Source organism: Dinoponera quadriceps, unplaced genomic scaffold (assembly GCF_001313825.1).
Source record: "Dinoponera quadriceps isolate SergipeBrazil2010 unplaced genomic scaffold, ASM131382v1 scaffold4444, whole genome shotgun sequence".
NCBI classification, from domain to species: domain Eukaryota; kingdom Metazoa; phylum Arthropoda; class Insecta; order Hymenoptera; family Formicidae; genus Dinoponera; species Dinoponera quadriceps.
Window position 1 is genome coordinate 395,903 of NW_014558991.1, and position 13,379 is coordinate 409,281.

Sequence of the window (13,379 nt, forward strand, 5' to 3'; positions counted from 1 at the left end):
GAACTCCAGTACAATTTATTATTATATTTAACATTATACCATTTATTTTTCATTAAATGAGAAATCGGGAGAAACTGGCGTCTCGCTTACGGTGCCGCCGGGAAGCTTTTGATGAGAGCCGAAAATCGGGACGGTTGGTTACCCTACACGCGTATCACCTCCTCCATGGGGACGGAGGAACGTGACATCCGTCGGCGCGGCTTTATTTGCCCACATTAATCGCGTGCGCGCGAACGATACTTTGATCTCCATGCACAGCGCGGCGCGAGGGGCGGCCGGCGATCGTTCGCTGTCGCGATCATTGCCGTAATCGTCGCCGGCGCGTCATCGTCGTCGCGGTGGAGGTGGTGGTCCGTTTTTTTCGCGTCTCCTTCGCCTCCCCGGGGGCCAAGTAGTCACATTGGTTATTGACACACCGCCAACATGGCGGTGAAGTGGAAAAAGACGGGCTTGTGCGGCCAGCGCGCGTCGTGATCTCGTTCTTTGGGCGGTGAGAATTTTCCCAGGTAATTTTCTCGTGAGCGACGCGAGTCCCTCCTTCGGCGGCGGGAGTCGGAGGGAGAGAGAGAAACGCTGCGAAGTCGAGAACCGGAAGGAAAGGCAGGTGTCGAGGCGCGTTTGAGAGTTGCGTGAATATTCGAAATGTGACGGTGTACTATTCGGGAAAATAACGCGCACTAGTGTCGCTTCACCAGAGAGCCCGTCTCCCCCGATGTCTCCGGAAAGATAAGAAATGAAACGAGAAGTAAGAAGCGCGCATCTCTCGTTCGTACGTGTGTACAGTTATTATAAATATTCATGCACTTGAAACTGCGCCCGAGTCTTGACAGCTCTTGCTTCTCCTTGCGATTTTATTCTCCGATTTTCCGTACTTTACGGCTGTGTACGTTTTTGTCCGAGATTCCATGTTGTACGTGTCATTTAAAAAAAAAAATGTGACGCAAGATAGAGAGATAACAGGGCTGTGACAGGGGTATGATGTATGAAGGAATGTGCCGCCGCTTGAATATTGATTAAACTTCTGTGTGAAGTGTCTTACTTATTTTGAGATAAACAAGATGTATCTCTGACCTTTAAATTTGGTTCTATGGTAGACTGCGGTAAATTGAACAATAGAACTAATGGTAGGAGCAAAAGATCTAGAAATCTTTTCAGAAACCAATAGGAAAATAATTGACAGTATCTCTTTGCATTTATCATTTTATTCGGTTTCCATGCTCGAATGGATATTATTTACCGCAGTCTGCTTTACTGCATCATTTGATATATTGGACGATGCAACTCTTACACGACATAAGTTTTTCAAGATACGTTGTTACCATTGGACTTTTCCAGATTTAAACTGAAACCTGTTAACGGCAGCTATAACCATGGTATGACCCTTTAGTTGGGTGAAGTAATGTTAGACAATAATTAACATTCTCAATTGCTGTACCTTTGCTCTTGGGCTCTTTTGAAAGATGCCAAGTTTACGGAAGAAAGTTGCCGGCTTCATGCGCCAACTGTCTATCAGTAATTTGGCCGGGGCTGTGGAGAATATCGGTCATGGAGAGCAGTCGCTTAGAAGCCCACGATCATTGACACAGGATTTTCCTGGTGGCTGTTTCATCACGCGCTATCTCAGCGGGTCAGTATTGAAGTCAATAACAGGCTTAATTAGACACAGTTGATTAATTTTCACCACACGTACTTGATATTACATTTACTTGAGGAAGATGATTTTTGTTAAATATAATTAAACCTTCCACATGCGACAAATAAAATGATGTCTTAAGCTTCAGTAGTGCTTTTCGTATAACTTCTCACAATTTCTTCCTATATAACACTTAAACAATATTTCCTTTTTCGATATATTCCACACTTCAAATTCTATGTGAAGGGTGTGTAATGACGTGCACTATTGTATCCGACAGATACTCATACGCGTCATCTTTTTAGGCTAGAAACGAAACAAGAAGGACCGGCGATTCTGCACGGCAGAAATCCGGAAGAACTGCCGGTCAAACAACTCGACAGCTTTCAAGAGAACGAGGAGATATTCGCAGCCTATACTGGTCCCGATAGTGGTCTTACGGCGGTCAATCTTCAGCAAAAGCACTTAAGTATTAGCGATACCGATATTGATTACATTGACATGCTAGATCAGAATGAGCAGTATAGAAGCGGTGAGTCGGAGGGAATAACGACCTTTATCGATGAGAGCCATCCGGGTCGTCTCGTGCGAGACCAACGACGCGCGATTTCTCTTCCAGGATCAACAACGTCGAACGTTACGATCGCCGGAGTCGCCGATTGGTGTAATCCCCACGAAAACGCCTACGGAATTGCAACGACGCTTTACGAGAAGAATCCTACGAACGACACCAACAATGGGGAACCGATAGCCGACTGCTTCGGCATCGTAGCGAGACCGAACTCCGCCATACTGGCTCTCGCGGACGGTGTCAATTGGGGTAAAAGTTCATGAAATCGATCTCGATAGAGTAGACTAGGGGAGACGAGCGGAAACCGGAGGGTAAGTGTGCCCGCAAACGCTCCCAAGTGTACGAATCGTACTGGTACTTTCAGGCACAAAAGCGAGTATAGCTGCCAGATCCGCGGTTCACGGCAGCATAGAATACCTGAACCGCGCGCTATTCTGTCCGTCTATCAGTAGCGAAACCACAACGACTAGGGACGTGTTCATAGCGTTACTGCGATCATTCCATGCCGCGCATTCGTTGATCCTCCAGGAACAAGGAATGCTCACTACCTTAACAGTATGCACAATCCTTCCACTGCCAAGCTCAAGTACTGATACGAATATCTGTCACAAAAAGTATATTGCTTGTACCTGCAACGTTGGCGATAGTCTGGCTTACGTCTATTCGAGGTGCGTACTCTTTATTACGTGGGACTCCTGGTGAATATCTCAACATTTCTCGCATTATTTCTCAAAATTTCGATGAAGAATCGAAAATTTCGTCAGAATGTTCTTGATTATTTATACGAATTGGGAGGTTTTTCAGAAAAACTATATACTTGTATATTCTGAAAATCCTCATCCAATTATTCCTGAAAGTGTCTGTGAAATGTTTCACATTTTTCCCGGAATTTTCCATAAATCTAAAATATGAAGAATTCTTAGAGAATTTCTGAGAAAGTATAAAACATTTTTCACCAGGGAGAGAGAAAGAAGGATAGAATTTCGTCGATACGGAGTTCCCCTCTGAGAAATGACGCTCACTAGATCGACTTGGAGAAGAGAGCTGTGTTGTAAATTATCGTCCTGCGACTGAAACTACCTTCTTTCTCTCGTTCTCGTTGCCTTTCAGCAAGTCAGTTCTACGTTCGATAACCGTCTCTAAAAACGAAACAGGAAATCCGGCGTGCGGGAGATAACGCGAGGATCTCACGATATTCACTGTATGCGAGATATGAGAGATGCCTTAGGAGCCTTAGGCCCGGTAGACGGCTCTAACCCGGAGTTGAACAACTTAACGTTGGCCATAACGGAGGTTGAGAGAGGCGACATAGTATTTTTGACGAGCGACGGCATCTCCGATAATTTCGACCCCGTGGTGGGAAAGTTCGCGGTGTTACCGAGCCACAGTAGCGGCGCCGACGCCACGCTGAAGAGCCACGACGCGAGGTCAAAGACGCGCCGAAAATCCGCGGAGAACCTGCGTCACACCGAGTCCAGCAACAGCAACGGCAATAGCAACAACTTGCCGGTGGTCGAGGCTTATCAGAGGCATGAGCTCACACTGCTCAGGATGGAGGACTTGCTGAGACGCGGGGTTTCCGGTGAAGGCCCGCCGTGCAATAGTGCCAAGCATCTATGTGAACTTCTGTTGGATTTTGCGGTAAGAAGGACGATGTGTCTCTCACGATGCTAACCTTCGAGTTTCAAGCAAATCGTTGATTTTCATGAATTCAGCAATTTAGATGCGAAAGAACGTTTCTTTTTAGTTCTGTTAGATATAAATGAAATATCATCGAGATATAATTGAGATATAATTAATATCCTTGTCTTCTTCGGTATTGATGTCCGGCTTGTCCGCAGGTACGCATAACCGCCGCAAAGAGACGGATCCTAGAAGACACGGAATTGTATTACGCGCAACATAAAGACGGCCAATTGGTGCAGCTCTCCAAGCAGGAACAGAGATCTCGGCGAAAAAAGACACTGGAGAAGATCTCCATGATACCTGGCAAGTTAGACCACGCGACGGTCGTAGCTTACGTAGTCGGATCCTAAATTGCGTCGGAGCGTAACTTGTAATTACTCCCCACTGATATAGAGTATAGTTTTCATTTGTACGATAATTAATAAATCGAACTTTCTACACTATCAGGAGGCGTCGATAACGCATTTTGCTCTGTTTTGGTCCGAACGAGACGTACATTTCGCACGGAACTCGACGCGCTCAATTGGAGGAGAAATTAAATTGAGAAGTAGGGCAGGCGTTATCAACGACTTCTGTTATAACACTCTTATCTGGTATCGAATAAAAAGAAAATATATCTTTTACAAGTCGAGATATCGCGCAGACTATTCGTCTCTGTGTAAGCGGCTATAATTTTATATAGAGCGAGGCAAATCGCCCGCGAGTGTATGTAAAATGTACAAATATACGCGCCGTAGATGTGTGCACATGTCTACGAAAAAAATATCTGAGTGACGATGAATTATAATTGAACAATATTGCGGGACAAATGTTTATACATTTGTTTGTAGAGAGATATCCTTATAATCGAAAACCAAGGTTGGGTAAATTAAGTTAAAAGTTAATTACATGCAAAACTATAAATCTAACTGAACCATTGTCCTTTTAAACTATATATATATAGTTTTGTATATTTAACTTTTAACTTGAATAAATTAATTTAATTTTAACACAACTCTTAATTAGTTTTTGTTTAAATAACTTTTAATTTAACTAAGTTGATTGTATAGATCATCAACTTTTAACTTAAGAAATTGACCGATCACAGTTAATTATTCTCTTCACGTTCGACTGTGATTAATAAATTTACTTATGGCTTGCGTCTTAAGCCCGTATCAGAATATGGATTGAGAATTGATGTTGATTTGAACTTAGCCAATCAATGTAAAGTTAACTAAACTCAGGTTTAGTGAAATTTAATGAATTGGAATAGGTGCAGTTGTACCCAGCCAATCACAACACCGCTTGCCTAGAGATATTTCTAGGGTCCTTTAAAGCAGCGATTTGTGATTGGACTGTGTCCAAGTGATACACACCCTTCTGAGCATGTAAAAAAAATGATTGCATTCATCCTGTGAACGACTGTAATTCTTTAAACTAGTGCAGCCAATTCAGCTAAAAAGAACAATAGGTCGATTATAAATCTTTTTCCCTAGCGTGAAAGATGGAAACTTTCTAATATCAGAGTATATGAAAATGTTCACTTTTCACGAGTTCACGTTGGTGAAAAAGATTCATGTGATCGGCCCTCCGGACTAAAGATCTATTTGTTTCAACTACACCCACCGGAGTACTTTTCTCGAGATAAAATAGATATATACCGAGGCTTGAAAAAAAGAGCGAGAAAGAGTGCAGTGGTCGAGTGTAAGGACGACCAGCGATTGAGGGGACCAATAGCAAGCGTTCCCGCATTGGAATGCGCATGCTCAGTCCACTGGACGGTTGGCGACACTGCGCCGAATCGCACGGGATAACGACGATCGCGGCCGATGGCGACCATCCTCGTTAGTGTACGACTTACCTGTTGATAATCGGCACCGTTGCAGCGTGAGAAAGTAGAGCTTCGGGCCGAGGTGTCGTTCGCGGTAGATTTCCGGCGAGTCGCGCGACGCCACTGGCCGTCGTTGTCCGTGCGGACGGTTGACACTTTCATACAGGACGGGAGCCGCTGCCGAACGATGCGTCCGAATTCTGCCGTGAGAATCAGAAAGTAGGGTGCTGTGTGTTGCTGTGGACATAACCTGCGCGTCGGACTACGATGCTCGTCGTCGGCGGTGCGCCCTCCGTGGTGTAGCGCGCGCGCTCGATCAGCTGCTTCCCGGTCGTCTTCTCGGAGGATGAGTGGAACTCGCGTCACGATGAGTCCCCGCTCGCGGAATTAGCCGTTTCCCTCGCGCCCGCTAGTCGCGATCCCCGTGGTCGATTTCTCTTCAGGTCGAGTCCTCCGAGAAGAGCATGGCAATTCGCGTCACGCTTGAGTATGGACACGCGTCGATGGTACGTTCCCATCTCACTCCCGAGGGCTACACGCACGACTGGGAGGTGTTTGTGCGCGGGGTGGACAATGCGGATATTCATCAGTACGTTGATAAAGGTACGTACACAAACCATGGCCGTTTCTCTCTCTCCCTCTCTCTCTCTGTCATTCCACGACGATACCCGGCGCGTCGTGCGCTTCCGGAGAAACGACGACACGTCTTCCGTGCTTCTCCTCCTTCGATCCCTCGTGTAGCCTGTTTATACCGCGTTTATTGTTTATAAACATCGTGAAAACGTCCGTGAAGATCGGCAAAACAAAGTTGGACAGCCGGGCCAAAAAGCGACGTCGCATCCAACGAATGTGAAGCCTCCAGCTTGTTTCATGATCCTCTTTATTTATTTGGGCCTTTTTTTCTTATGTTATTTGATATGTTACTTTTGTATTTATAGGTAGAATAGCACAAAAAGTCAGTTTTCTTTCTGTACTGACTAATGTGTTTTGTATTTTCCAGTGGTGTTCCTCTTGCACGACTCGTTCAGGAATCCCAAGAGAGTACTGAAGGAACCGCCATTCGTGGTGAAAGAATCTGGCTATGCTGGCTTCCTGATACCGATAGAAATTTATTTGAAGAATAAGGATGAGCCCAAGAAGTTCCAGATAATGTACGATCTCGACCTGCAGCAGAGCGGTCCGCCTGTCAACAATGTACTACGTCATATGGAGGTGATCAACAATCCCTCGGAAGAATTTAAGAAGAAATTGTTGAAAGGTGGAGGCGTAAGTATATCTTGAGATATTTAAACGGTTGGGCAGTGTATTGGGCAGAGTGTGGGATTCAAGCAGCCACACAGCAGGATGTCTACTGTCTGAAAATTGGTACTGTCTAAAAATATCTGGAATTCACTCAGGGAATTTAAATGGACTGTTTATGCCTGGGAAAATAAAAAAAAATTTCATGGAATTTTATTGGAAACCGGAGAATTTAAATGGACATTTGTCTGCGAGCCATATTATCACGTTGTTCATAGACAAATATTATGTTATTGACTGGATTTTATTTAATATTTTCTTCGTTAAAAATTGTAGAAAAAACTAGTTTAGGACTTTTTGATTTGATTTTTAATTTAATTTTAATTAACAAGGAATAGCGTTGTATCAATCGTAGACGCGAATTTATTTTAACATTCTGTGTATATATGCACTTAAGACTGTTTTTGAGATTCTGTTTAATATTTAAATATCAGCGCTTTTTTATAATTTTGTTAGATTCTCTTTTTTGTTCTATATCTACGTATATAATTTAAATATTTAATTATATTGCTTTGATATTTAAAGCATACTGATTTTACGACTTATCCGATATTCAGTATTGAAGATAATTTTGTGTTAGGAATAGTTTTGTTTAATGACTTGTTAAAACAGATATTTATTATAATAGATTTATAAAGGTTGCATTTTGTGATTGTGCATTATATAATCTTTTTGTTGGTAACTTTTGTTGATAACTTTTGTTGGTAACTTTTGTTGGTAACTTTTGAAAATTAAATTAAATTTTAAAATTAAATTTAAAATTTTCGTGCAATCTAAAATACTTGTTTTTTAGAGTTTTTATAGTTGCTTTCAAAAATTTTCAAATTTAATAATTGAAACTGGAATTATTCTTAATTTTATTTTATGATTTACAGACTTTTATAAATAGAAAATATTAAGAACTTGGTACAATAAATATATATTCATTTGCAGGGTATATTTAAGAATATTTTCATTTTAGCTGAAATTTTTAACAAATTGCCTAAAAAATCAGGGGATTCTCAGGGATTTATTTTTTAAGTTTGAGTAGACACTCTATACAAGAATTTTGGCTGAGTTTGGTTAATTCGCTTTTACAGCTGATTGGTTCGTCTTACAGCTGATATTTATATATTTATAATAAATATTTGTATACTTGTACAATTTGTATTTCCTAAACAGACGAACTAAAGTATTGCATCTGTGCATCAATATTCATATTATGAAAGCGAGTTGGACAAATAGTCTGTAATCGTTCCCCTGGTATCATCTTTTGTAATTTCAGGTTGTGGTATCCAGAGAGATTGTGGCGGAGAAAAGCGACGTGAAGGCATCCGGGATGATCGGCAAGCCGAAGTTGAGCAGCGACTCCAGAAAACATCGCATCACTGAGTCGAAGACTTCCAACCCGTTTCACGACTTATTCGGCCCTCCCATCAAAACGGCTAAGATATCGCCGGACAATAAGAAGGCGGCGCAGCCGGACAAAAACTCAGTTCCTAAACCGCTAAGTGTTACCGAGAAGCCCGACAAACCGGACAAAACAATAAAGACGAAGGAGACTCCTCACAAAGACAGCCGGAAAGACAAAGTGGACGAGAAGAAGGACAAGAAGGTCAGAGACAACACTAAGGATAAGACGAAGAGCAAAGAGAAGCCTAAGCGACCTCCTAGTCCTGGCAATAGAAGTCACTCGAGTCCGTCTAGCAAAAGACCGGCGTCTCCAGTCCTCACGAAGAAATCGTCGAGTCCTCTCCCGCCAACCTTGAAGCGACCGCCATCCCCTAAGCCTAAGGAAAAGGATCCGAAGAAGATCGTGCCGGACAAAGAGAAAGATAGCAAGGAGAAGGACAAGGCGAAGAACAACTCCAAGAACACCATCGATTCCTCCAAATCCGAGAAGAAGAAGGACAAGAAGAAAGACAAGGAGGATCGAGACAAGGAGCGAAAAGACAAGTACAAGGAGACGGAGAAAGCCAATGTCAAGGACCTCGCCAAGATTGTCGAGAAGAAGCCCGAGAAAACGGACAAGGTGGAGAAGCCGGAGAAGGAGAAGCTCCAGGAGTACAAGTCGTCCAGAGACGGCAAAAGGTCTCCGAAACCGGTGAAGGAGAACGAGAAGGTGAAGGACGAAAAAGTGATCAAAGTCGATAAGTCGGAGAAGAGCGAGAAGCCGGAGAAGGTGAAGGACGGCAAGAGCGACAAAGACCGGCAGAAGCACAAGCACAAGAAGAAGGACAAGAAAGACAAGAGAGATAGCAACAAGGATCGGGAGAAGAAAGAGAAGCGCGATAAGAGCAAGGATGGCGGCGAGAAAACGAACAACGTGTCCGTCGCGCCGCTCGCGAACCCGCTGTCGACTCTTCTGGCGGAGATCCCCGAGAGGGACAGCAGCGACTCGACGCCTTCGGTCGACGATGACGCCATGTCCGAGAACAAGTCCTTGCTCGCCGTGAAGAAAGAGACGGAACACGCGGTGACACCCACCGTGCACGTTGACACGGCGAAGCCCTTGTCGCCCGGCATATCGCTGGAGATGAAGAAAGAGAAGAGCGAGCGTAGCCGGAAGGACAAGTCGAAGAGAAGCCGAAGCGAAGAGCGGGAGAGCCGGAAGAAGAAGAGGAGAAGCGAGAGCAAAAGTGACGACAAGATGAAGCGGGAGAAAGGCGAGCGCGAGCAGTCGGTCTCGCCGCCGCTCGAACCGGTCTCGTCGAGCCAGTCCCCGGTCGCGATGGACGTCGATCCGGTCCACCACGTCGAGAAGGAGACGAAGAAGGAGGTGAAGAAGGAGAAGGACGACCGCGAGTCGCAGGCGGTCAAGGAGGAGAAGAACGTGGACGTAGAAGCCGAAGCGCCGGTGGTGCCGGACTCTACCAACACCTCGCTGGTCGACACGGAGCTCAGCGAGCCGCCGGTCTTCTCCGAGGACTACGTGTCGCAACTGAAGGACCTGCAGCAGAAGATCATGACCTTGCAGGACAATCAGGAGCTGCAGAGGGTCGTGCAAGTAATCGCCGAGACCGGCCAATACGAGATCACAAAGAAGACGTTTGACTTTGACCTGTGCGCGCTCGATCGCAGAACTGTGCAGCGCCTTCAGCAGTTTTTCTCCGCGTCGTGACCATCTGTAGTGTAAAACGCGAGAGATACATTAATTTATATACACACATATATATATATATACATATATATATAGTATTACGTATATATTATGATATATATTTTATTGAAATATATGTATTGTAATATATAATTATACAATATATATAATATATATGATTCATTACATATATGTATATGTATGTACGCATACATACATACATACTTATATATACCCGAGCAGCGTCAGATTTATCGGAACAGATTTTCCGCAGCAGAATTCGCTGTCGATCGGCGCATTGCTGATATTTTGTTGTTTACTGGGTATATATTAGTTGAGATATATTTATAAGCGATTAAATCATATTATATCTTAGAAGAGAGAGAGAGAGAGAGAGAGAGAGAGAGATTTTTATGCGAACGTCAGTTCATGCCCAGTAAGCAAAAAAAGGAAATAAAAAAAAATACAATCGTCAATCATTGATAGGACTCATTGAATAATCCCTGATGATGTGTAACGCGTGGTCAAATACGTAGTTCCTAACGTTGCACACGACATCGTTGCGACGAATGTTTGCGAGCGGATAGTGTCGATGTCCGAGCGCTTGATCATGTTGCGAATGGGCGCTCGGGTGCTCGAGCAATGATGATTGTATAGTTAATTGAGCAGTGATGATAAGTGTACATAGTATAACTCGGCGAAACGAAAAAAGAAGTCGACTGATGTGAAAAAGAGAGATCAGCCGGCCGCGAGGAACATACGATCGATAGTATTTTTGGGTGCCCGGCTAGCCGAGACAGGAGAAAGTAGCCGGGTCACACCTGCATGGACAAGAGGAATTAGCTGTTCATATAATATAACTGAACTGGTCTTGGCTATCAAATCTAGCTATTAAATCTAGCTTTTAGCTGTGAGAGCTAAAGACTAGGTGCCGGACAGAAAGATTACGACACTTTTTTCGGATGAGTTTCGGAACGCATCCCGTGTCCAATGGGAAAATTGGTTTCTTGATTGTCTCGGAAAATACATTTTTTCCTATTTGGTACGAGATGCGTTGTGAAACTTATAAAAAAACATGTCTTCTCTGTCCAGCATTGTACAGGAACAGGAAAAATTAGCTAAATTAACTAAATTCTGGTTGTATTATATGGATTGTATTATATGGACAGCTAATTTTTTACTTGTGGAAGTTAATTTTTAGCCGTTGGAGCTAATTCTTTATCTCCGTATGCGAATCTGATCACCAGGTGATCAGCCACATCGCGGAGACCACCGTTGCTCTTGCGACATTGTCAGCGCAATTTTTTCGCGAGCGATGGATATTTTTACAATATAATTAGAAGAGAAAAATTATATATACATATATACATACATACATATATATATATATATATATATGTATGTATATATATATATACATCATAATATATCGGGCAATATTTTTAAAAGACTTGTATAAAACGCCGTACGAGATCATTGTTGAAGGGACGCACATCGAGATTAGTGCTTGGAATTATCGATTTATCGATGTCTCTTGCTTACTGGGCGAGGCCCCGAAAGAACGTTACAAGTACACGTCCGCTCGCGTGAATACCGAAGAATTGCCATCGTAGCTCGCTAGTGCTCTCGTGAAGTTGAACCCACTCGCAACACACACATACACACACACACAAAAGTACAATCTAATGAAACACAACGTTCGGTTCTTCTGCTCGTGATTTTCGGTATCAGTTGCGCGCACCAATCGGGTGTACGCATGTGTGTTGTGCCTGCCTCTGTATGTGTATGTGTGTATGTGTGTGTGTGTGTGTGTGTGTCTGCACGAATAACGCGAGTTAAATGTCTGTACAAAAGAAAATTCACACTGTAAATAACGGGTGAGAATTCGACGACGAAGAAGCTGTAATCCATCGTGCCTTTCGCACGCGAAGCACACTGTATGTGCGTATATGTATGTATGTGTGTGTGCGTGAGTGTGTGAGTGTGACATGTTAATGATCGCAGGACGACGAGCTGTGGCAGTGAGAGAAGTCGAATCCGCCGTCTCTCGCAGGATGTTACTTGCAATGTTTCTTTGGGGTACTTAAGGACGACATGTATCTGCGTTGCATTTACACGGTAGCGTGTACCGCGCGGCCAAGGAGAAGTAGAATTCATGTATGGTAATACGTGTATTGTTATTGCACTGATCTAGTGACGTAAGGGGAATTGTTTAAACATAGACGCGATACATGTATGTACATATACATACACATACACACATACATTTACACACGCCATACATGGCAAAAAATGTTGTACAAGTAACGATCCACCGGAATTTTTATGTTGCCTTAACAGGTGTTAAATTTAATGCACAATTTTTCCAATTCAATTTTTCTTACTTTAACAAGGTGAATATGTTAATTTTACGTATATTTGTGTTACTTTTTAACGTATTCCCATGTTGAAGTAATACAAAACTTTTAGTGGACCATTGTTTATACAAAATCTTTTACCGTACGATTCTTCTACACAGTGTCTGTTTTGTGATATAGACGTACGTTCCTCTCCTCGAGTAACGCCTATCACGGGTTCGCATCCCCCCCCCCCCTCCAAAATCGGTGACCATTGCTGGTCATATTTATTAGTAACATTTTTGTGCAAGTCGTGATGTCGATAGAGCAATATTTGCTCTAACCATAGAGAGCGAGAGAGAGAGAGAGAGAGAGAGGCCCAAATTTGTCCGTCAACACACAATGTTTTAATAATTACGTATGTGTACGACTCGTGGGAAACAAGATGGCTGTACTTGGTGGAACTACTCGTGTGACGTATCCGTATTACCATGTTTTGTGAGAATGTAACGTCGTTTTCGTATATCGTCTATATGTTTTGCTCGCAAGAGATACCACACACACTAGAAGAAGAAGGAGGAGGAGGCGTCGTGTTTGCCGAGCGTTAATCGTCGCCGAATCCTTCCGGCTCCTTGAATCGCTCGATCGCAAACTGTATGTATGTGTACGTATATGTGAGTGTGAAATTAGCACACGTCGCGACTTTGATTACACGCTTCAACGATTCTCATCCGCCTCTCGTCGCCGCAGTGAATTTTTGTTGTTTTCATTTCCCTTCTTTTTTAATCTCTTATTTTTCCGCCAAGCAAGATTCATGTTCACGTCGCAAGGGGGGCAAGTCCTCTCGTGACCTTCACGTCGCGGTCCGCCTAAGAAACGAACATCCGTAGCATCTGCAATTTATATAGTACAATGATAATGTCTCGTATAATGACATCACACATATATATATATATATATATATA

The 13,379-nt window shown here is 43.3% G+C and overlaps 2 protein-coding genes across 5 annotated transcripts; both read left to right on the top strand.

Moving 5' to 3' along the window:
* Positions 1-296: 296 nt before the first annotated feature.
* On the top strand, positions 297-4,333 carry LOC106750032 (PP2C-like domain-containing protein CG9801). 4 transcript variants are annotated; one of them, XM_014630064.1, is made up of 8 exons: positions 318-769; positions 1,336-1,373; positions 1,461-1,627; positions 1,939-2,165; positions 2,253-2,453; positions 2,569-2,872; positions 3,359-3,845; positions 4,046-4,333. In XM_014630064.1, exons 2-8 carry the CDS (start codon positions 1,371-1,373, stop codon positions 4,238-4,240), a joined length of 1,584 nt encoding a protein of 527 aa, XP_014485550.1. In that variant the 5' UTR covers positions 318-769; positions 1,336-1,370; the 3' UTR covers positions 4,241-4,333. The 4 variants fall into 4 exon arrangements, with proteins under 4 accessions (XP_014485547.1, XP_014485549.1, XP_014485548.1 ...); XM_014630061.1 differs by having other exon boundaries at positions 297-769; positions 1,939-2,453; XM_014630063.1 differs by having other exon boundaries at positions 297-745; positions 1,939-2,453.
* A 1,375-nt stretch (positions 4,334-5,708) lies between these two features.
* LOC106750020 (protein AF-9) lies at positions 5,709-10,171 on the top strand. The gene is made up of 3 exons (XM_014630024.1): positions 5,709-6,303; positions 6,701-6,966; positions 8,264-10,171. Exons 1-3 carry the CDS (start codon positions 6,165-6,167, stop codon positions 10,097-10,099), a joined length of 2,241 nt encoding a protein of 746 aa, XP_014485510.1. The 5' UTR covers positions 5,709-6,164; the 3' UTR covers positions 10,100-10,171.
* The last annotated feature ends 3,208 nt before the right edge of the window (positions 10,172-13,379 follow it).